Genomic DNA, 24,020 nt, shown 5'->3' with positions numbered 1-24,020 from the left:
CTGAGGAGGAGCTGATGGAGTAAAGTAATCCTCTTCATCACCGTCATCTCTCTTTACAACTGCGACGTCCTGTGTTTTTCACTAACCTCTCCGTGTGTCTAGATTTGAGATTTTTTTTTCATTAATTCCATTTCATTTCGGTGTGCAGAAGATGTCCATGTCCTTCTTTTTTACGACCAGGACATCAGTCGTAAGAGATTTTTCTTTCCTCTCCAGTGGAAAGAGGTTCACACATTCTGTGCTCCTTTATGGTTTGTGTGAAAAAAACAGTCACAGGGGGCTTTGGCTCACACATTAACCCAGACCCCGACAATAACACTCGGCACTGGCCTGAAGCCGGCGCCGGGCTTTGAGAGGATGCCACTCTCACTTTGTTTGAGCAAAGAGGAGCTGGAAGGCAAGCAAGAGTGTTGGTTATGATGACACTGCCACTGCAGATTAACTGATCAATTATCCATGTAGGTGAAAAAAAAAATCATTACTGCTCTGTTTCTAAAGGAAAGGTCAGACGGCTGAACTCTCACAGTCTCCACTGATTATATGGTAGCCACAGCAGTACGCGCTCTTAATCTGAACAAATGTAAGCTGGTGGAGCTTCAGCACAAATCCCTCACTGTCCCTCCTTTGAGAGATAAAGAGAGAAAGATGCTGATTGCTTTCCCTATCCATTTTTTACTCAAAGAAGCACCTCACATCAGCAGGAAGTCATTGTTTGTGACTGGGTGTTGCTGCTGACATGTTGGGACTGGCTTTGTTTTATTTTGGATTTAGACTCCACAAAGGAGGAATCAAGACTTTTTGATATTTTACAGGTGCTTTAAGTTCCCGTTTCGTGCAGTTTGATGTCTGACATCCTCGGGCCGGATGCTTCAAATCTTCATGAATCTCTATCAAAATAGCACTGCCTTGTTGTTTTGTTTCTAACTCAGAGGCAGCATTTGCCTAAAGTAGATGTAGCAGGTAAAACCGAGCAAAAAGAGGAAGCGAAGACAGATTTTTTATCAGCTCCTGCATCTGAATACATCTGAACAATGTTTGCCAGCCGTGGTGGCAGCGGAGGAGGCAAAGGGGGGAAATACTCGGTGGAAGACCTCTATGGCATCAGCAAGAAGCCCAAGGCTTCGTCCTCCTCCGGGAGCATCGTGGCCAAGTCCGGAGCCCGGAGCAGCAAGACCTCGGAACAGAGGACCGAGTCGGAGGCCTTGGCTTCTCAGATCCTGGAGGCGGCCCACAGGCTGGTGGAGCGACGCCGGCTGGAGCTGTACCTGAGAGAATGTGGCCTCTCCCTGGCCGAGTGCGAGGCTGAACGCTCTGCAATGACATACAGGTGAGAGAAAGAGATCAGAAAGAGGTGAAAGCACAGCAAAATAAAAAGATGTTGATTTAAAACACCTTAGAATTTTAGATTCTTTTAATGAGTAGTGCTGCATTCAGGGAAAACACAACTGAATATGTACATAAATGTGCCACACCTACACATTTGATAAGATTTTTCAGCTGCTTCTTGGAGGGAGAGACAACTTAACCGAGCCATCTGCGGATGATCCAGTTAAATCACTCGATTAATATCTTTCTAATATATTACTAATGCATGAATGTTGTTGGAAGACGAGTGCAATTGAAGGCAGTGAGTGAAGATATCATTCGTGGGTGAAAAAAGAAAATTAAAAAAAAAAGAAATATATTTGCATTTCTTTTTTTTTTCCCACCGGTGACCTAGAAAGAAATATCAGGCGTTTGATGAGATTTCAAAGCAGGAGGACTGCTGAATAAACGTGGCCGGACTGCAGAAGCATCTGGTTGCTCAGGATCACTAATGGGACTTGTACGTGAGCCATTGTCTAATTTCCTACAGCCCGACGGGGTCAGCATCAGTGGTGCAGAAGTTTCGGGTTAATGATGCGTGATTTGACAGCAGGGGACAGTTGCTTGTTACAGTGCTCCCTGTTTAAAATGACTGTGGGACGCAGAGGTTGCAGTGGCAATTTTTTCTTTTTGGAATTTTATAATGAGTATGAATGAGTAGAAAAAAAATAACACAGAAGTATGAAAGTTAAGGTGATGCATTTTTCATCGTTGTTGATGTGTGTGTATGTAAGATGGTGGTTTATTTGTGGATGTATTAGCTGCTAAAAAGTACTAGCGTATGGATGTATTTGTGTCTTTTTCGTTACACAATATGGCGTTTTTATTATACGCCGTATCCCAAACATACTCACAGATTTAGACTCCTGTAAAAGTCGCCTCTAGGTGGCAGCGTCACCCTGGTGTGAGGACAAACCAGCCCTGTGACACAATGACTCGAAAAGGAACAACATCTGCAGCCTAAAGGGCACCATCTGTAAAAATCAAGTTACAGTTGCACACAAATATGCCCAATTTAGGCTCAAATCTAGAACTTACCTCACTGAGGCATTTACTGGTTCTATACATTTTGATAACTGGAATCAATTAATGCCTCATCAGAGTATGATTCAGCTGATCCTCTCCACCTCTGGCAGATCGACTCCCATCACTTGAACTGGCTCTTAAATTTTGTAATGGCAGCGGTTTCACTCAGCCTCTGTGTTCGTGTGATACGCTAGCCTTGGTTAATTTGTTGATTGCTCGTAATCAGCGTAGAAGCTGCATCAACATCCACCGTGATGCTCTCTCTAATTTTCTAGTTTCGCTGGAAACAAACACTCTCCACATCTGCTGATCTGCTGCGAATTTAGGAAAGTGAGACGGATACTTACATTTTGACAAATAGATTACGAGTGCCGAAAGCATAATCTTCCCTTTTAATGAAATAAAGCTTAAAGGTTAGACTTATTTAAACACATTACAGTCAGATAGAGGCAGAATTTTGATGGATTATATCAGAGTAAATCTACTAAAAGCACTGTCCTCCTTTTTTTTTTTGACAAACTGAATTGCTTTAAGATGAGCTAAAGCCATAAGAAAAACAAGATGTCTGAGGGAGCGCTTCAAAGTCACAGTGTCAGTGCGGATAAATGCCTACAGCAGTCTTAAACTACATGCACATTTCATGTTGAGGCCCACCACAAACAATTCTCAGCATTCTTTCTTCCTATTTTTGTTCAAGCATGTCAAAACCAGCCAAAAGCCAGCCAAAACCAACGTGTCACTGTGGGAGATGTCTTTCTGGACTCCATCTAGATTTCTTGTTCGAAAACATTTTCACGTTATTATTGTTTTTTCGCCATATGTTCCCTCAAAATGTTAGATGGAAATGTAGCTGAAGGGGTCAAAGGTCATGTCATGAGAGAAAGCATTATGTAAATATGCTTAAGCATTTTATCTCGGATGGAGACTTTGCAGTTTAGAGAGGATCACAGTTGGAAAAGACATACTTTGTAATGAGCTTTGGTGCCGAGGTCTGATGGCAGAGTTGTATAAACCATCAACCATCTCAAGGACGTTCACATTATACAATCTGTTGTATAATGTCTTTCCTTAAGGAAGACTGCATTTCTCATGGCTTCACTTTCACACGTCCTCCTTATTAGCAGGAAAGCGAATCGACATTTCTGGTCGTGTCGCTCCAGATCTTGGAGATGGAGCATGAAAGCCAAGCGAAGCCCCAAAGTGTTGGTGATGCTCTCAGTTTCAGCGCAGTGTAGCCTCTGAACTGTCGGGCAGGCTGAGTCAGTGTGACTTCCGTATAAAGTGATGATGGACATTATTTGGAATGAAAGTGAAGGTTAAGCTCATGTGGAGATAAAGATTTAGTTATTATGCTGATGTTTGGATATACAAAATCATGCAGCGTTTTAAGAGGAGTGGAAATGATTAAACCCTCTCCTCTTTTTTTAAAACGTGTTCGTAATTTCTGTCTGCCTTTACAGCTGGAAACTCCCTCCATCCCCAGAAAAAGCAGCAGTGAATAGCTCCTTTTAAAAAAAGAGCTGATTGCCAAGTCAAAGTTGTGCTGGCAGCTGACTGCCATGCAATCCGCTCTGGGACTGTGCACGTTTGCTCTAAAAACAAGACTTCATTAGATGTGAGAACAAATTGACAGAAATGATGAATGCGCGTGTGTGCGTGTGCATTTTTTTTTCTAATCTTTATTTTGCACAAGCGAGATGTTTTGCAGATTGGCCCTGCTAGCGTTGAAGCAGTCGCTTGAACGTGGACCGAAACTTTGCGGATTGACAGTCTTCTCCGAGGGGGGGATGTGGCAGCACGGTTTAAACCATAAACACGGCCTTGAAGGGACTATTATCATTGCCTGCATGGTCACCAAATGACACATCCATTTTATTTTCATATGATGTGATGTGATGCAACATGAAATGATATGCCATGCATTGCTGTGGCGTGATGTGATGTGATGTGGCTCGGGAGTCATGAATCTGCCTCTATTTCTGAAAAAGAAAAACGTTGCAGATTTGTTTGGGATACATAGCAGATGAAGCTTGGAAACATGGGTGTGGTAGAGTAGACTCTTGGAAGAAAAGAAAAAAAAAACAGGGGGGAGCCACGTGTGGAGATTTAGTGTAGACTAAGTGGAATATAAAGAATTACTGCCATGTCAAGGCTCTCTTTTCCTGTGTGTGTGCATGTAGAGATTATTTTGGTGCAGCCAGCTGAGAAGCAAGAATCCATGTGAGGATGTGATGAAATGTATGTACACCAGCCAGTGTGATGAAAAATGTAGAGATCACACCCGAGAGAGGAGAGAGAGGGAGAGAGAGAGAGGAACACACTCATAGCCAGAGAGAGAGAGAGAGAGAGAGAGAGAGAGAGAGAGAGAGAGAGAGTATCTTGCAAACCCCCACACTGCTTGTGTGTCGTGAACATTTTGGAGCCTAGAAAAACGGGAGGAAGAAGAAGAAGAAGAAGAAAGAAAAAAAAAAAAAGGCGGACTCTAGAACTGACAAAATGATGCTGAGGGAGAACCGAGAGGCGGCATCGAGCGTTTGAAATGTCTGCTGCAGCTGATTTTTGGGCCACTATGCCGGCGTTTATTTCACATCCGTGCACCGTGAGATTGTGTCGAATAACGGGAGACCTGCACAACTGCTGCCGGTATGTGAACTACTCCACACACTGAAGGTAAAAAAAAAACAAAAAAACAACAACAGCAGCAGCACCGGTTCTTGTGTTTGCAGAATTTTGTTGCTGATTCCTCTCCATCTCTCTCTCCTTTCTCTCTCTCTCCTTTCTCTCTCTCTCTTGCATCAATTTGATGCTGCGTGAAGCTGCTGGGCGATGATGCATCGGTGGGGTTTGACTGTGTGAATTCGCATCACATCAAGTCTGGACTGTAAATGTAAATTGCCAGTTTTTTTTTTTTCTTCTTCTCTTCTCCTCGCTCTTCCCTGACCCACCTTGCGACAAATAAAAAATACATTGAAAAAAAAAAAAAAAAAGATGCCTTATTTCGACGCGAGGTGCCAGGATGCCTGTAGCTGTGGTTGTGTCATTGCTGCGGCACACTCCGGAGCTCCTCAGCTCAAGACAGACCCAACTAACCTCAGCTGAAGAGAATCAGCAAGCTGGCAAAAGTGCTTTATCAATCAACATATAAGCCATAGGAGCCTGTGCATGTATGTGGGAGGAGGCCGAGCGACTGGCACTCTTGAGGGGAGGCATCTCTTGCACTGAGGTTTTGGGGGCTTCCCAAGAACTGCCACATCCCCAAATTCGTCTGAGGACTGCTGTGAGCTTACAAGCCTCCTGATGGTTTCTGGAGGGCAGCCCTGATGCATCGTGCGAGTGTGAAAACTCCAAGAGCCTTCTGCCAGGTTTGCACCACCAGACAGGAGACGGAGCAGACGGCAACTCTGTGTGTGTCATGTTAGAGGCTGGACTCTCGCCTGTTCCCTCCAACTCTCAGCCAAAATCTCTGACCTGCCCTGTCTGAGCCCTTTGCATCTCTGCGTTGCCACGACAGCACGACTGGGGAGACAGTGTCAAGCGGTTTTGTAGACATTATTGTTGGTGTGACTTCCTGTAAAACCGCTCCGACTCTACGTGAGAGACTCCAAAAACCTGGGTCAGGATGCAGGTGTCCTTCGCATGCACTGAGCACAACCTCAAGAGTCGCAGTGAGGACCGGCTGTGTGGCCTTCGCACCGCTCCACCTCCCGGAGGAAGCAGTGGGGGAGTAGGGGGAGGCGGCGGAGGAGGAGGAGGTGGCGGCGGTGGTGGCAGCGGAGGAGGAGGAGGCGGCGGCGGCGGCGGAGGCGGAGGAGGTAGTGGACAAGGGAGCAATGGCAACTACATGACCCAAGGCTCGGTCAAGACCAGGGAGGGGCCCGGGTCTCGCCAGACTCCACAGGGCCATGCCCACATGAAGGAGGCCATCGGGCGCCACACCAGTATGAAGTACAGGTGAGTATGGGCCTGAGAAGGAGGAGGAGGAGGAGGAGGAGGAGGCGAGGAGCTCCAGGGCTCAATCCACTTGGCTCGGGGATGGTTTTTCATTTCACTTTCGGCCTTTTGACCTCGGCATTATCTCCCGAGTGTTAGATTATCATAACGAGCATCAGACGCAATAATCCTCCCACCGAAACAAGGTGACAGGTGATGAGTTTGGGCCTCCTCTCACGGTGAAGCTCTACTTTTCTTTATTCCTCATCCTGTCAATCTCTTTATCGAGATATGAGGTGAATCTGAGGTTAGCTTGAACCGTCAGCCTCCTGTAACACACTGTGCAGACTGCCTACATATCCATTAGCCAGATGACAAACACCTCGGCGAGTGCACAGACAGCGCTGATTCCTCTGACATTATAAAAAATATGACATTTACTTCTAAAAATGCTTACGCTTGTGGATGTGGAGATGCTTATATAATCCATACCGAACAACCACAATGCTATCACAGTATGGCAGACTTTTTTTTTGCATATGGTAGTATTTGCCATAGACTTTATGTAGATTTCTGCCCTGACCTCTTTGCTCATCGCAACAGATTAATAAAAGAAAGAGCCTGCTTTCAATAACAGCTTTGCTAAAATCACCCCAGGACACCCAGCTTTTTTCTTGGAGGTTTTAAAAAAAGCATTTAATTTTCATAAAATAGCGTTGCTGCAGACTATCTTATGCACACAAATCCACTGTTACACACACCAGGTCTGAGTCATAATGTAGGAAAGAAAATAAGGCCAGATAAACAGCAAGAAAAGAATGTCATTTGTGTTTTTTACCGACTCAGAATTAGATTCTGTTCACCTTGATGGATTAGAGCGTCAGCTTGACAAGGACAGCTGTTCGTGCAGTCCCCACTCACAGAGGGGTTTTGTGGAAAATAATGCACATAAAAAACACAATGCATGCACTTTAACATTACTCTGAAGACCAAAGCCTCGTGCCATACGTTTCCCTCATTTAGACTGTAAAATTCAATAACTAGGAGGAGAGTTTTAACGACCTGTTTCCCTAGTAATCAGGTTGATTGAATTGCTGCCATTCTCTTCAGTCAATTTAGTTTTCATTTAATAGGATACTTAAAAAGGGAATGAGGCACAAGACAAAACTGGGATATCTCCACTTCTATTTATTTCCTCGAGAATTGCAGACATACTTTTGATTGGGTTGGATTATTCTGGTTGTTCTGCTGTCTCCGGAAAAGTGTCACTAATAGGGAGTGCAGCAGCACAATAAGTCTATACAGCATATGGCCAGCTCCAGTTGCCATTGGCAACACCCCAGGCATTGCCTTTAGTTTTTTGTCTTATTTTCTAATCAGCCAGCACTGCTGTCGCTTATCAGTCCTTTCTACGACTGAGTCGGCTTGAAGCTCCACCACCTGGCCACAGTCTGGTTGTGGCAGTGCGTTGTTCGCACATTCTGCATTTTCACACCGTAGTAACAATCAGACTGAGACCAGGAGGAAACAGGAACGTACATAAAACATGTCTGAATGCTGCGCGAGTGAGGCTGTGTGTATAAGGTGCTGGAGATTTCCTGAAATGATTGAGGGCAGATGATTATCACAGCAGAACAGAAGTGAACAGTCGATTTGGTCTCAGATGCATCCCATTTTCTGTATGGTACCTATATTTGCTCTGTTTGACTACATGTTTTCTAATTCCCCCCCTGCTATCTCATTAACCTGAGTAATTATGGTCTCAAACGAAGGGCCCTGCTGCCTGTTACAACTCCCATGAGCCCCCGCTGCCACCCAGCACCACAGCTCTAACTGTGTGCCTCTCTTTCTTTATATCCCTTCTGTGAGCTACGTTTCAGGCTAAGTCCCTTTAAAATACTCCCCCTTTTTTTTAACCTTTTTTTTTGCATTGCATTGCATTGCAGTATTGTGTGTGCCTGTGTGTGTGTTTGCAGTTTTTAAGACAAAAAAAGAAGTGGTTGGAGGGGCTACTGTAACAGACAGTTGTGTAACTCAGCAAATTGTCTAGTTTCTATAACCAGGCTGTCTCTTTTCACCAGCTGCAAGCTGGTAAGCCGGTCTTGTTTGTTCCTTGTTTATTTGCACATTTCATAAATGATATAAAGTGCAAAAAAAATGAATAAAAACATGACAAGGTAGTAGTCATACAATTTTTTAAAAATGTGCAAGCAGAGCCAAAACAGCCAAAAGGTCCAGTTTCACATCACAGCAAAAATCTTTCACTTGGAAACATCTACAATCAGCATCTGTGTGCTCATCTGTGCAAACCAGATTTTACATTATTCAGAATGGAAAGTTACTCAGATTTAACAATTAAGAGTTTCCTAACATTGTTTTTTTTTTTTTTGAAAACACGTGGGGTTGAGTTTACAAAAATACTGAGAATACAACTTCCAGTAATTTAGCAAAAGGTATTTCCAGCATAGATTTATCTGTCACCGTGTCTCCCACATTTGCAAAGTTAATGGCCACAGGGCACATTGTGTTAGTTAGGCAGGCAGCTGGACGCTTCTCTAACTTAATGCATGAGTGAAGGCGGCGCATGTGTGTCAACATTCAGCGCTGTGACGCACGGAGAGTAGTTGAACGTTTGAGTCAAACTGTTTAGGAAAATGTTGGTGTTACGCTCTGAAACAGCTTCTCGACAGCAGGAAAGACAGGAAGGAGTTCAGGAGTGATGACACAAGACAAGAATGTCACTCTGCTGGATCTAAGTCTGTCATCTCTGGGTTGTCAGGGACTGAAACAGAGCTTTTGGCAACATTTTGGTTCTGCGCAGTGAATTTAGCTCGTAATTTGTGATATAAATAGTTTGACATGAAGATTGAAACCACTCTCAAGCAGCCGGCTAGTTTAGCTTAGCACAAAGACTGAAGATGGAGAGTGTCAGCCGGTTGCCTGGCAGCCTCATAGATACATGGAGACTGCAGGAGGTGAGTGCACCTGGCCAAGCTGAAGCCACAACCTTGTGAAGACATTCCAGTTTTTGTGAGAATGAAACAAACAAGAAGCAAGTTAAAGCTGCAGTAGGCAGAAATCTGAAGGAATGTGAAACTGTTCGGCCTCCCGTCTCCGTCCTGAGCTGCTCCCAGCAGACGAGCAAACACGCAAAAGAGCTAAAAGTCAACATTCATTTGTGGTTTCACCTGGAGTGAAACCTCTCTCTCCCGAATGAACTAAGCCACCACGTTCTGCTCTCACTGTGCTATTTATACAATCTCATCTGATCAGTACAAAGGCCCCGTGATTGGCTCAAATCTCCCATCATCAGCTAAATTTTCCAAAGCCAGAAAACTGAGCCAGGAGGAGGTGAAGAACTTCCTCTCAGACCACTTGAATTTCAATATGCTAAAAGGTTAGTGTGGAGTTTTTGCCCAGTCATGCCAAACAATACTGCTTACCTCAGCTTTACTGAGCGTTACAGTTCAGTGGCCTTAGTCGGTGTCTACTGATCTTTGAATAATAGTCATTTTAGAACAAAATCACTGTTCCTGTAGCAGCGCTAAGCTAACAGACACAAGTGATAAAGTAAAGTTCAGCTCAATTCAGCCTTTATTTGTTTTTTGATCAAATGGCTCGAACACAAAATCCACTTACGAGTTTTTTCAACACATTTGAATCACATCTCAAGCCCTCGAAAAAGTTTGTTAGATTATTTAGTCAGGCCTCTGTTTCTGTAATGCATCGTTAAACACTTGCTGCTCCTGTTGCTCTCACGCTGATTTCATCTTCTTGAACTCTGATGTTCGCTATTGACACGACTTCAAGCAACGTCACATGAAAGGCCAACCGCAATCTGAGTTGTTACATCAGACGATACCCGTCGAAAGGTGATATCATCGCAGGGCAAAATACTGTAGTGGCGATACCTGAAATTCGGCTGCATGTTTAACTTTTGCATCAGGAGTGTTCTGACATTCAGCCATGCGGAGAGGTGCCGTTCTCCGACAGAAGCACACTCGAACAGGGAGCTTTGAAAGGCTTTAATCGGAGCAGCTGATGAAGTAATGGTTCAGTCGCTGGTAGTGATGAACAACCCTGTCAACTTTTACAGATATATTGTGGTCATTTAGCGCTCAGAGACAGCGATCCGGCCCCGGCGTGATCACTCTCACAGCATGCGCCCTTGTTGCAGTCAGATTGTGCCGTTGTCTGTGCTCTGAGGGCAGCGTGACGTCACGGCTTCGCTTTGTTGATTTTACCTCGCACTCACAATTTAAGATAAAATAGCAGAGTATTCCCACTTCTGTAAAACCCGGTGGACACCCGGTAATAAATTCCAAGCAGCGGCACAGTGAACATGTATTTCAGGAGTGTAGCTTCATCATTAACAATCAAGTGATAATTAAGCAATTTGGCCTCATATTGTTGCCATGATTAACAATCACGGGAAACAAATGGTTTGTGTAGCAGGGAGGAGAACAAGACAGCAGGCGGCTACAGTCTTGACCTTCAACTCTCCTCTCTCTTGCTCTCTCTGGATTCCTTCTCTTTTTTTTTTTTTGTTACGTTTCCAGTTGACTTAACAGATTAGTGACTCACTTTGAGGTCCAACAAGTTTGGAGCAAAGTCACTCCATATCTTCGCTTGCTTCCTTTCAAGCTGGCTCGTAACCAAAACATATCCAACCTATGATCCGTTTTTTTTTAACGCTTCACTCCGGCTGCTTATTTCATCTGCCACCCACTAATATACATTAGCAGGTTTGCTGAACGTTACAGTGATAAATTGTGGAACCGAACAAGGCTGTTGTTGTTTGCGCAGCTGCGTGTCGAAGAACTTGAAGCGATTTAAGAACTCTCGCTTAGGAAAGTACATAAAGCAGATGACTTAATCTCTTCAAAATGTGAAGTGACCTCCGGGTCGGCGTTGTTTTGACGAGGCTTACATCCATCAATAATTGACTGTGGATGGAAGCGGCAATCAGCAAGCTTGTTCTGAGCTGTGAGCGTCATAATCAGGGCCAGAAAATCCAAATCACGTCCTCTGAGTAGGCTGTCTAGTCAAAGTCAAAGACTGATATTGTCTTCTGGCAGAGGCAAAGTCATCATTGCATGTTATTATGTAAGAGCAGAGCGGAAACACAGCTTAATGAAAAAGAGGTTTTTGGAAAAGCCTGAGAAAGTATTTGAATCTATCAAATAAATTAAATCTATCATTGTTTTTTAATGCCTGTGCCACCGCTCTGTGAAAAATACACTGTAAAAGGAATGTCAGTGTTTTCTCGAACGTCATCCATCGCGGCAAAGACAAGTCGCTGAGATGTTTTAAATCACAGGGAAACAAGGACACGAGGGGTGCAAGGGGGGGATGGCACGACATTCGAAAACATCTCAGTGACTGTATTTAATCATTTTAAATTCAGCGAACTGTCACTTATGAGACGGCGGACCAGGAATCTGACGAATCATTCAAACATTCATCTTCAATAGACATGAAACAGGTAGCAGCGCGGTGCAGCGACCTTTCCAAACAATGAATTTCATTAACATTTCAACATGTTAAAGTGATTTTTTTTTTTTTCATACTATTTCGCTGTCAAGTCGCATTTTACGAGCAGTCAAAACACAATCTGTGCCACAGTCAGGAGTGCTTCTCGTATCGTCCTGTCCGCTCCAAAACTTGAAATAGAAAAACAGACACTTGACACAATTACAAAAAAGATTAATCATTTTAAAACCGGCTCTTTCCTGTTGCCACCTCACTGCTTGGATTTTCGGTTTACTTGGAGAGTCACGACCATTAATAAAGTGTTAGCAGCGTTGGAGGTGAGCGGCAGAGATTGTGTGTCTGTGTATGAAGGTGTGTGTGTCAGAGAAAGTCTGTCTTTGTGTCTTTTTTTTTTTTTGTCTCCATTTGCTCCACTCACAGCATGTGTATTTTATAATTAGGACAGACCTACTTTCCTAACTAGTTTAATGTAACTAAATTAAAAAACATCACATTACATGAAAAGTCTGTTGTTTAGCCTAATGCTTTTAAAAATAGCTGAAGCAAAGAATTAACACACCGTCAGATTTTGCTCTGGGTTCTTGTCCCTCAGAGCTAAAGAGCCAAAAAAAAAAGAAGCATTTTCTCACTTAACTTGGTACCTAGCCATGCAGATAATTTGTTTTTATTTGTCCAGGTTTTCAGATTTCTGGCTCTGAAATTTCAGATTCAAGTCAGCAGCAATTGAAACTGATACTCTGGATAATCTCCAGCCCTCACTGTTCAGTCATGCTGCTTTGTACCAAAGAAAAACTGTAACTGGCCTCTGGATTATTGAACTTAACGAGGACACTGATTATAGAAAAGAAACATTATTGTTTTTAAAACTTGATTAAAACTTGCAAAAATTAATTTGTACTGAAGTGAAGGCAGACATCTCTGCACAGGTGAGAAAACATGTTCTTTAATTTGGGTGAACTGACCCTTTAAAGCCCAGAAGCGGTGCATACAGCATTATTAAAAAAGAACAGACAGTCCACCATCTTCCCACAGTTTGTGCTCAGAAAATGCGTGTATAAGCACACACACACACACACGCACACACACACAACACACACACACTGACGCGAGTGTTATTAATATCTAGGTGTGCTTCCCTCTGGAGAAGAGCCTGCTCAGCATGTGTGTGGCATTTTATGACAACTGCAGGAAAAAAAAACTCCATCATTTGCACCTAACCATCTGTATATAGTGTCTTCCTCCTGTCTCGGGTGAAAACTAACTGTAAATGTCAGCACAGGTTAAAACGCTGACTACACCATGACGGAGCACCTGTGCGCCTCCTCTCTCTCCTCCATTAATAATGCATTGGACGGACCGGGCCCAAGTCCCTATAATCACCTTGTTTGGAGATGGTGATTTATTACGAGAGGATAAAAAAAAAATAGACAAGAAAACACAGGAAGTGCTACTTATAAAGGCTACAGAGAAGCATCTGTGTTTCTGTGTGCCCTGCTCACGAGTGCATTCATGCATGTCCGTATGTAGATCCGTGCCTGTGCTCCAGTGTAATTCCCATCAAGCGTGAATATTCACGTGAAAGCATCGACTGGCCCTGCCGATGCAGTATAGATCTGGTCCGTTTTCGCAACAGCACTCGTCAAAGTCCACGTCACATAAAATATAGGCCGAGTGTCTGCGCACATGCGTGTCTGCGTGGGCCTGTGAGTGCGCCATGAAAGTGGGAAAGGCTGTCATGAGGGAGATAGTGAGAGGAAAGAGGGAGCATGTGTCTCTCCAGACTCACTGATAGTAATTTAGCAGACTGCAGCACTGCAGAGAGCGCTGGAGTTGAGAGCAGGGAGGGGGCGGCCAGTTGTCACACACAGAAACAATGACAAAATAAATAAATGAAGTGTTTCATGTGGCACAGTAGTCATGGAATTCACCCAATAATGCACACCGGTTTACCATTTCCCCCCATCCATCATGATGAGCATATACACAGTTAACCAAACCTGCTTGTCCGTCTTTAAAAATCAAATGTGAGCACAGAGAAACAGAAAAACAGGGGTGCATTTGTGTAACAGCTGTGGCTGCCACTGGACGCTTGACATTTCTCCGAAGGCTGACTCATGTTTTGTTGCTGCGTTTTAGTATTGGTCACACATAACCTTTCTGTTTGTCATCGTGAACAGAAAAGTATGGAAGGATGGTGGCGTCTAAGGTGGTAAACAGGCCTAATTAATGTCAGTAATTCACATATCATAGCCTCGGGGTAAATAAACAGAGAATTCTCAACATTTTTCTTGAAGTTCTCTTAAAATGAAACAAAAAACAGTAGGTAGTAAAAGGGTTTGGAACTGATCTTTGACAGGTGTAAAAAATTATTCATTCCATCTCACAAGCTATTTATAATCAATTCCAAGCTTTGTTTTTGACACGAAGCCGAACAAAACTGCAGGGAATAGTTTCGGGATGCTGTTGCTGGCCCAACCTTGTCGAATGTTGTTTGACAAAAAAATATTCCTTTAACTTCCCCCTGACTGAAGTTGAGGCAAAAAGGTATGATATGATGGATGTCACCAAAAAACGCCAGTGAAGGGGAACAAAAACAGCCAATGAAAAGAGATAAATAACTGATTTGAAATAAGCTTTTAAAAAAAAACAACAAAACTCTCTGAAATGTGTTTTTCCCATGTGCCTCATTTATATTTACTCCCTGCGTTCAAAGTGACTGAGAACAGGCAGAGCTGTCACCGGTTGACAAACGGTGAACCGTGTTACCATTCAAGGAATCAACCTCACAAACATATTTTCCCTTCGTGTAGCCCCCCCTGACCCTCCACCTGTGCGCTATTTTGACAGAGTTTAACGTAATGACACAAACAATATGCATTTCACGCCCACACGCGGCGCACATACGAACGCCACACACACACACACATACACACACACACACACTAACACACACAGTGGGACACAAATGCTTACATATGCAGGAATCTAAAAATAGCTTAAGGTCGGGCATTAAAAATAGACCAGGAAAATAAAAGCAGGACTCGTTCGACTGAGTCTAAATGCTCTGACAGTCTGTCTTTCTGCATTTGGCTATTTGTGGTGGACGCAGGCAGACAGGGAGAGAGAGAGAGAGAGAGAGAGAGGGGAGAGGCGCTGGAGATGAAAAGACGGCGAGCAGCAGTGAGTTGCACTGCAGTTCTGCTGCCTCTCCAGCTGGCTCCCCGGCTAATTAGAATGGGGGAGAGCACACATGGAAGAGGAGGAGGAGGAGGAGGAGGAGGAAGAGGAGGAGGAGGAGGAGGAGAGCGAGCATGAAGCCCACATCATTTTCAGCTGTACATGCTCCTGTGGTCAGAAATGCAGCTCTCTGCCGCTCCCTGCCCGCCCTTCAAAATCCAGCTATCTGGATAATCTGATGTGACATGTTGGGTAATGGACTCCTCTTTAGCTTATGGAGCATTTTTGGACATTTATCTCAGAAACCTGCCAAAAAAAAAAAAAAAAAGAAGAAGAATTAAAAAAAAATAAAAAGCCCGGACTCAAACTAAACTGAGCTCCGTCCCCTCCAGCTGTTTCACTGACCCACTGTAATACACTGAACTGTTAACATATGAAGGATGAAAGGTCAATTGTTCAGAAATAATTAGACACAGGCAGTAATTTAACCACAGGCGAGAACGGCTTCAGCTCAGCAGATGTAGAGGAGGAAGTGTCCAGGAACATAACTTATGTTAATGATACGTTTTTATCCTCTGTCATAATTCATCTTTAATCATAACACCTGCTTTGTGTTAACTGGGATTTGAGTCAGTTTAACACTTTATGTTTTTCTCTGTTTGCATGCTGGTGCTTCATGCAAGACTAAATATGCATTTTTCGTTTGGGCTTTAGTTTTCTATGCGTTTGATAGGAGAAAAAAAGTGCTGCAATCATCAACGTCATCATCTCACGCTGATGTGTTGTGTATAAAATCTTAATTTGCGCCGTAAGGTAACAATTTAAGTCCCTATGTTTAATATTCATACATAGTACAGTACATAAACATTTAATGAATGTTTTTTAACACTTTAATTTAGCTGCTTTAAACAGCTTTAAGTGGTTATTTATGTACTTGTTAACCACAATATCTACTCCTGTGGGCAGTACGTAAATGAATAATACAAGATTTATATTTGTAGGATAGTGTACAGATAGTGTACATTAATACAGCTACTTTAGAGTTAGTCAGAAATGCTTAGACTGCTCGTAAATATTTAATTGGGGGACTTAATTTTGTTTAAAAAGGTATATTTTCTTTTGAAATATTGTGCAGTGGAAAATAAAATGGAAAACATACAGTCAAATACAAGTAATTTGCTGCACTGCTTAACCAAATTGCCCCATCAATCAGGATGATGCTATTCCTCACTCACACACATCCGCATAGATCTCACTACGACTGCATGTGCACATGCATGCCCACACATCACACCCTTTCTTCTCATTGTTTATTTTTAAGCTTGACAGACGGCCTCTTTTTTCTTTTTTTTTTCTCGTAACCTTCTGATTTTTGTCTTTCGCAGGAACCTGGGAAAGTCAGGCCTACGTGTTTCCTGCCTCGGGTTAGGTGAGTTGGTTTTGAAGGCAGGGGAAATATTCATTTCTGTTTCAAACCGTCAAACAAAGCAACGTGTCTGTCTGTCTGTGCTCCCGTTCAGGCACCTGGGTGACATTCGGATCACAGATCTCTGATGAGGTGAGAGCTCTGTTGTTTCTCTGTGTGAGTGGCGGATTCTCCAACACTCGTGCAGCTTTTGTGGAATGCTTTATTTAAAAAAAATGCAAATCTCAGTGTTATTCAATTACAGAAATGTTTCAAAAGCCCACAGACCTTGAAACTATAGTAGCTCGGTGAGACACTGCACTGTATTATCCTCCCTGCATAGTGCCCTTCACGAATGACCTCTGGGTAATTGGAATTTATCCATCGTCTCCCTCTCTCAGTCTCAATTTTTGTGTTCCCTCAGATGGCTGAGAACCTGATGGCCATAGCTTATGAGAACGGAGTGAACCTGTTTGACACGGCGGAGGTGTACGCCTCCGGAAGGTCAGGCTTCACTTTCTCCTTCCAAAGCCTCAATTAAAACTTTTTCTTCTTGTAGAATGTTTTCTTTTCTTTTTTTTTTTTTTTAATATCTCTTCCTCTGCTTCATAACCTTCAATTTCTCTCTGGAGACAAATGAACAAGTTAGACAAGAAAGCGCTTCTAGGATTCTTTAGCATGTGTTTTGCAGATTCAATATTGTTGCGCAGCGATCTCTAAGTTAGCATCAATCCATCACAGTCAATGATGTGTTTCTCCACAGGGCGGAAATCACTCTGGGGAACATTATCAAGAAGAAAGGATGGAGGTGATAATGCTCATTTTCTCCCGCTGACTCACATGCATGTGAAAAAAAAAACTCCATTAGACCCCAAATGTTTTCTGAATAATCCCTAATAATCCCCTTTCTGAAGTAGACGGCGTTGCTGCATGTGTTTGTTACTGTTGGAGGAGGAATGCCATTAAATTATCTCATGGGAGACTCGGAGTTTTTAGAAAAATAAAGTGCTTTAGAGACAGAAGGCTATAAAAGGGTAAAAATGTTTCTGTGTGGAATTAAACTCCCAGACCATAATACTGGGTGCAGCAGCAGCAAAAAAAACCCCACATAATAGTCCAAATATGTATTTTTTTTTTTAAATCTATGAGACTGAAACTAACATGCAAAAGATTTCCTCCCTTGAATTCTGTGTTTCTAATAAAGCTGTGCTCATGATTGTGTCCTTTTTAGGCGTTCAAGTTTCGTCATCACAACAAAAATCTACTGGGGAGGCCAGTAAGTACAGCCCTAAAATATGACATTCTATATGTTTTTTTGTAAATATAACATCAATAATGTGTATTTTCATTCCTCCACAGAGCCGAGACGGAGCGAGGACTCTCCAGAAAGCACATTATTGAAGGTAAGGTGTCATCAGCTATTTACCCAAAACTATTTAACATTTTAAAAACCATACAGCAAATTAAAGAGGTTCAGTTTCCAGCTTAAAAAGTGCCGAGTTTGAATGTCTGCTTCCAGTCTTGGTACATGTGTTCCTACAGTACAGAAAAGGATTGAGGCCACAGCTTAACACATGTTTCCAGATCAATTGTAGTTTATTGAGATGTACTGCATTTTTATTGTGTATAAAATGTCTCCCGGAGTGAATCAGTTCAACCGCTGAACAGACAGTCGCAATGAATCATTCGGTGTCCCCGCTTTTGTCATTTAAAGCCACTCCATGTTACATGTTGCAGTAAATACGTCAACGGGCCATAAAATCAAATACATTTCTACGTTTCACAGCAGCTAATGAAAAAAAAAAAAAAAAAACACTCCTCGGGTGGAGCTGTGAAGTTAGTGGACTGGTGCTTGTAAGATATGAGGATTTGACATGAGACTTTGAAGGAGTCGAACGCAGATGCAGATGAGTTTTGGATGTTTCGGCGGATTGTCATGTGTGCGGATCGAGGGTCAGCTGAGGAAACGTGGAGAGACGGGCACAAATAACATCTCAAGATTGTTGTTTTCCAGCCACTTAATCAGTCCACCCTCCCAGAAATAATCCTAAGAGGCTATTGGCCTTGTGTACGGTCAAATTCTTTGTTTGTTTTGTAAACAGCAAGGCCTTGGGGTGACCATTTACCGAGGAGCTGAGTGGGTTGATTGACCATCATTGTCATGAAGCTTTTGTATTTGAGGTCATTGCGTAATGAGTGAACTTTGCTTTTAAGATTTGCGGGTCGTGCAGGGACACGGCGCTCGTATTTGGGCTTCATGCGGTTTTTCATTTAGGTTGGAAAGTTGGCACACAGCAGCCTGATGCAGAAAATGCAACGTAAAACAGTTTTGCCTTGGAGAATAATGTGCTTTTATTGCTCTCAAGTGACTTGTTGGGACTCTCTGTAGTTGTTTAGATGCTGTTTCTCCATGTATTCCTACACTTCAAACTGAAAAAGGATTGCTTTCTTTTTACCCCATCTCCAGCGCAGCTCTGTCGATGTTAATGCCACTCGGTCGGTTGGTTAATCCACCAATTTGCTTCAAAGTGAAATAGCTCAACAACAATTGGACGTACTCCACAAACCAATGTGCAGACACTCATGGTGCCCTGAGGATAAATTCTAATGACTTCAGTGCCTTTCGGTTTGCGCCACCATGAAATTCACTGGTTTTGAGTGTAATATCTCAAAAACTATTGGCCGGATCGCTGTGAAACTGGGTGCACACATTCGTGCTCTCTTCAGGATGAACTATGTAAACTTCACGCTTCATAGAGCATCAAAAATATCTGAGCTTCAGATCAGTTATCTAGAAAACTGTTGCCATGAGCACATAAACAAGGTCAACATTATCCCCGCTACGCATCAGCATGCCAAGACACCGCTGTGCTTTACTAACTACCCAAAGTCCAATAATTAACTGTTGTTTATTGCAGGTTTAAGAGGATCATTATCAAGACTCCAGTTAGATTATGTGGACATAGTTTTTGCCAACAGAAATGATGTCAACAGTCCAATGGAAGGTTAGTTTCAGAGGTTTGAATTGCCTGCAAATCTGGTCGCTTTGTATGGTATTTTGTGCCTTAAAGCGATCAAAATAATTTTATGTGTGTGCAGAGATTGTACGGGCCATGACGTTTGTAATAAACCAGGGCATGGCCATGTACTGGGGAACCTCCCGCTGGAGCGCCATGGAAATCATGGTGAGTGCTGAGCTCCCATTCTGAAAGTCTCACTCTTTCACAAATTTAAAGCCGTCAGCTTTTCTGCACAAATGCTGATCTGTAACCGCGGCGTTTTGTTTCTATCTGTTTGGCACCAGGAGGCGTACTCAGTGGCGCGCCAGTTCAACCTGATACCACCTGTGTGTGAGCAGGCAGAGTATCACTATTTCCAGAGGGATAAAGTCGAGGTGCAGCTTCCTGAACTCTACCACAAGATCGGTGAGCATCCACAGTCCCGCGGCTCCGTTTGTCTCCCAAACTGGAGGTTTCATTTTGTTTCATTCACTCACTCTCGCTTCACAGGTGTGGGAGCAATGACTTGGTCTCCACTCGCTTGTGGATTAATCACAGGGAAGTACAGTGATGGGGTACCAGAGTGCTCCAGAGCTGCAATGAAGGTCAGTTTTCATCTGGAGTTTCTCTTCGTCAAAATCAACCCCAGTGTAATTCAATGCCATCTCAGTTGGGGTATTACAGTTTGGAATCGGTACTGTGTCAGTGATTTTCTCCATTTTGGTTCTGATGTAGGGATACCAGTGGCTGAAAGAGCGAGTGAACAGCGAGGAGGGCCGCAGGCAGCTCGCTAAAATCAAGGAGCTCCATCTACTGGCAGACAGACTGGGCTGCACTGCTGCACAGTTAGCCATCGGTATGACCCAGGCTAAAGGCCGGACTTTACAGCGTGGACACACACAGATTTATTCTCTGTTTATGTACTGAAACAAGGATTTAGATGATGTACTTTTACATATTTTTTTGCATCTTTATTGTGTCTGTGGTACTATCAGAATCATTAAACTATTGATTCAGTTTAATCAGACTGCGCACACAGAGGTAGAAAGGTCACAGAGACAGTTATGCAACAGACATGAGGTCAACATAGTGTGTCACAGTGTGTGTCTGTGTGAAGCCTGTTTACTCCTTATCAATGACCTTATTGGTCAATCACGCCCTTTTTCTGTTTTATTGAATAGCAATTTATTTATAGTGTAGAGAGAGAATGGCTTGTCCGTCAGATATGCTTCTCTGTTGACTATAAAATGTGCTGATTTGGAATCACTGTCCTGATATTTATGTAACTTTTAATTTGACCATTAGATTTACAACAGCAGCTTGTGATCCGATTTTGACTAAAAACAAAAAAGAAAACAAATCTTCTATTTTTCTTAGATTACTACAGATATCACAGAGTTTTACCTGAGCTTGAGTTTTATCAGTTTTCTCTTCTTTCTTACAGCCTGGTGTCTGCGCAGTGAGGGAGTCAGCTCAGTACTTCTGGGTGTTTCTAATACAGATCAGCTACTCGAGAACCTGGGTGCCCTCCGGGTAAAATTTTGTTCCTTTTTTTCTCCCACATCAATATTTTTGCCTCACATACTGAACCACAGTTGTTTCACAATGTGAACCCCAAGCAGTTTCTGGGCGTTTCTTTTTTTTTGCTCCTGACATGCTCACCGTGGACTAATTCAGTGCACTATAAAGTCCTGCACCTCTATGGAAACAGTGCAACCATGAATAGGACAGAGAACTCAAACATGTCCTCTGTGTAGTATGATATACATAAATCAGATAAATAACTAGAGATAGATTTCTTTGATTATTTATTTTACAAAATTATCAAAACTAATATCCTACAGTGCCTACAGGTATTACCAAAACTGGGGAAAAGGCTCTACATACTACGGATGTTTCAGTGCTTACGTTTTTATTTGTTTGCATAGTTGTCTCCTCTCTGCTCTGTGTAAACACAGGCTGCAGGTCAGCCCAGTTCAACTGAAAAGTCCCTGAATTTTTGCTACATGACTGCTGGTTGCATCTGAGTAACTTATGGACTCACAGTTGCACCGAAGAACACAGAATTTTTTGTGTTTACAGAATCTGGGTGGAGCGCATTGGTTTGTTTTTGGCAAATTTTTAAATGAGGCATGTAGAATGAAGGGATTTTGATGACAGATCACAATTTAAAGCTCAGATTTGGTTAAGTTTCCTGACAAAACTGCTTGTCACAGATGAGTATTTCAAGCACCCTTTCCAGCTCTGATAAATGATGTCATTTTGGCGATATTTGTAAAGACAACCCGCCTTTCAAACTTGCTGGTGGGCTTTGAAGTTCAGAGAATTAAACCAAAAGATCTGCTACTTTATGTGCAACACAACGTGACAACTGGCAAGAAAACAACAGTTTAAACTGATCGCCGTCTCCTCCCCATCTTCCTTTTTAGATTTTATCCCAAATGACCCCTCAAACCATCACCGAGATTGACGCCCTGCTGGGAAATAAGCCACACTCGAAGAAAGAGTCACGCGCTTGAAGATGCAAATCTGAGTGACAGATAACGTTTCGAGAAGATGAAGAAGACTAAGACATTGGGAAACATCGCTTTTTGCTCTGCTGTATACTCAACAACTTGCATGTCCTCAGCAACATTATGCTTCCAGTATGTGCGCATATCCATTTTGCGCAGTACATTGTATCATGTATGAAAAAAAAAAAAAAGAGAAAATCTCTCAATTGTGGAAAAAAAAACAAAACAACAAACGGATCATATATTGCTCACTGTCGATTGTTCACAAACTAATTATTTCTACACAGGGGGAGGCTGAAGCCGGTTAGACTGACAGGTCTCTGCCAACCACAGAAACCAAGAGAGCTTGAAAAATATTCAGCAGATTTGACTCTTCTTAATCAAATGTTTTAGGACAAAAAAAAAGGAAAAAAAAAACCACCTCTGTGCTAAAATGCAACTTTACTGCGTGAACGGTGCTTTCATTTGACATGTGAGTCTCCTCCCCTCGCAGCTGCCTGTAATTCTGTATGATGTTTAGTACCCAGCAGCCAGAGAGCCAAAGGTTAGCACTCATGTGTCTAGCCCAACATTTCCCATAGTGTGCATGTGACTGGTCTGCCACGCTCACTGCTTTACAGGGTTGGGAACAATGGATTACTTGTGGAGTCATTACACAGATCTGACTGTTAAAAAAAAAAAATCCTGATCCTTTCTGGTAAACATCAGATCACATGCTGTTATAAAAAAATAAAAAAAAAGGTTTAAAAGCACTAAGATTATGAGACAGCACTGAAATAATCATTGATTCTGGCACAAACTACTTGTGAAATTGGCAATCATAAATCAATAGTGGGGTGAAGATTTTGAAGGTAACTTTCCCAACCCTGCTGCTTTCTCAGCAGTCTTTTTGCCTCCTCTGTTTGTAAACTGTGCGCATGTCCCTTTAAGAGAGAATAGCCCCAACAGGGTGTAAATGTGGCATGGCTTTTATGGCTTATGTAGATTTGCAGTGCCCTTGTAAGCCATTTTTTTTACTCTAAATGGTCAGGCAGTTTGATCCAGGATCCGCGCTGCTGGGCACTCTTGCTTTAAAGACTCTCAGCAGTCTGTGTGTCCATCTGACGTATAATCTTTGTATTGTCCTACACTGTATCAAAAGATGTTGGCATCGCTTTCGATGATGTCCTGTGAAGAGCGTCATTGTTGTCGAATCGGAGGGTTTGAGACAGTCGGGACGTTAAGTGGAAAGAAAAAAAAGGTCACTATGATGGTCTGACACAAAGATTTGGACACACTGTGGTGAAATGAATGATAAGTCTGAGTTTATCAAATGTGATACAACTCTTGCCACAGGTCACTTGGGGTAAGATTTAGCAAATGTAATTTTTCTTTTTTTTTTCTTTTCTTTTCTTTTTTTTTGTGGAAGCCTAAAAATATAGCTTCTCTGCTCATTTCTCTGGGAGTTCTCTCTCTCTGTATTATTCATTCCCTTGATTCTCACACACATGCACGACGGATTTTATACTGTGCACTTCATGTCTTTTCCCCCTTTTAGTTTTGTATTGATTTCAATACTTTGTAATGTGAAGAGGCGGGGGGCGGGCGGGGAGGGTTTGTTCCTTTTTGTGATTTCCCATGAAAACAGCACTGATCTCCAGGTCGAAGCTTTTTTGATACATGGAGTTGTTTCAGCCGGCACAAGGTTACATTGTACTGTATATAGGCTTATCTGTTTGGCAGTGACACGACGCGACAAGGGTTCGGTTCATGAAAGCTTCCCTGAAGGAGCGGCCGAAACATCGACCTCCTCTGTGACTCTGTGATGATGACCGAGTGTAGCTTCCAGTGTACATACAGTAGATACTTCAATCAAACCTTGAAAATGTAACTTTGCCTGCATAACTTATTTTACTGTCTTGCAACAAAGAGAAACCAAAAAAAAAAAAAAAAAAAAACGAGAGAAAAGAAACAAGAGACAACTCATATTGAATGTATCATGTCTGTTGCTCAAACCTATTTAAGGGACAAAGCACATAAGCATATTTCACAGGCTGTTTTCTTTTTGTGTTTGAACCTGTTACATAAAAAAAAAAGAAAAATAACCCACAGTGCAGTCATGCAAATATTTAC

The 24,020-nt window shown here is 42.6% G+C and overlaps 1 protein-coding gene across 1 annotated transcript; it reads left to right on the top strand.

The window, feature by feature from the left end:
• Positions 1-6,010: 6,010 nt before the first annotated feature.
• On the top strand, positions 6,011-23,345 carry LOC103353314 (voltage-gated potassium channel subunit beta-2). The gene is made up of 14 exons (XM_008276229.1): positions 6,011-6,342; positions 16,377-16,420; positions 16,512-16,549; positions 16,821-16,900; positions 17,160-17,204; positions 17,628-17,672; positions 17,756-17,799; positions 19,315-19,401; positions 19,496-19,581; positions 19,701-19,821; positions 19,906-20,000; positions 20,131-20,251; positions 20,840-20,928; positions 21,825-23,345. Exons 1-14 carry the CDS (start codon positions 6,011-6,013, stop codon positions 21,912-21,914), a joined length of 1,317 nt encoding a protein of 438 aa, XP_008274451.1. The 3' UTR covers positions 21,915-23,345.
• Positions 23,346-24,020: the final 675 nt, after the last annotated feature.

This window comes from Stegastes partitus, unplaced genomic scaffold (genome assembly GCF_000690725.1).
Source record: "Stegastes partitus isolate 25-593 unplaced genomic scaffold, Stegastes_partitus-1.0.2 Scaffold67, whole genome shotgun sequence".
Classification (NCBI taxonomy): domain Eukaryota; kingdom Metazoa; phylum Chordata; class Actinopteri; family Pomacentridae; genus Stegastes; species Stegastes partitus.
The sequence above is the reverse complement of the archived record's forward strand: the minus strand, read 5'-3'. Positions and strand labels throughout refer to the sequence as shown.

What these genes read in the sequence shown, in the direction of transcription:
- LOC103353314 (XM_008276229.1), top strand. Translation starts at nt 6,011, where the DNA reads ATGCAGGTGTCCTTCGCATGCACTGAGCACAACCTCAAGAGTCGCAGT. An exon ending in GATCACAGATCTCTGATGAG is followed by an intron (nt 16,550 to 16,820) that starts GTGAGAGCTCTG and finishes GTGTTCCCTCAG; the next exon opens with ATGGCTGAGAACCTGATGGC. An exon ending in ATCAAGAAGAAAGGATGGAG is followed by an intron (nt 17,205 to 17,627) that starts GTGATAATGCTC and finishes TGTCCTTTTTAG; the next exon opens with GCGTTCAAGTTTCGTCATCA.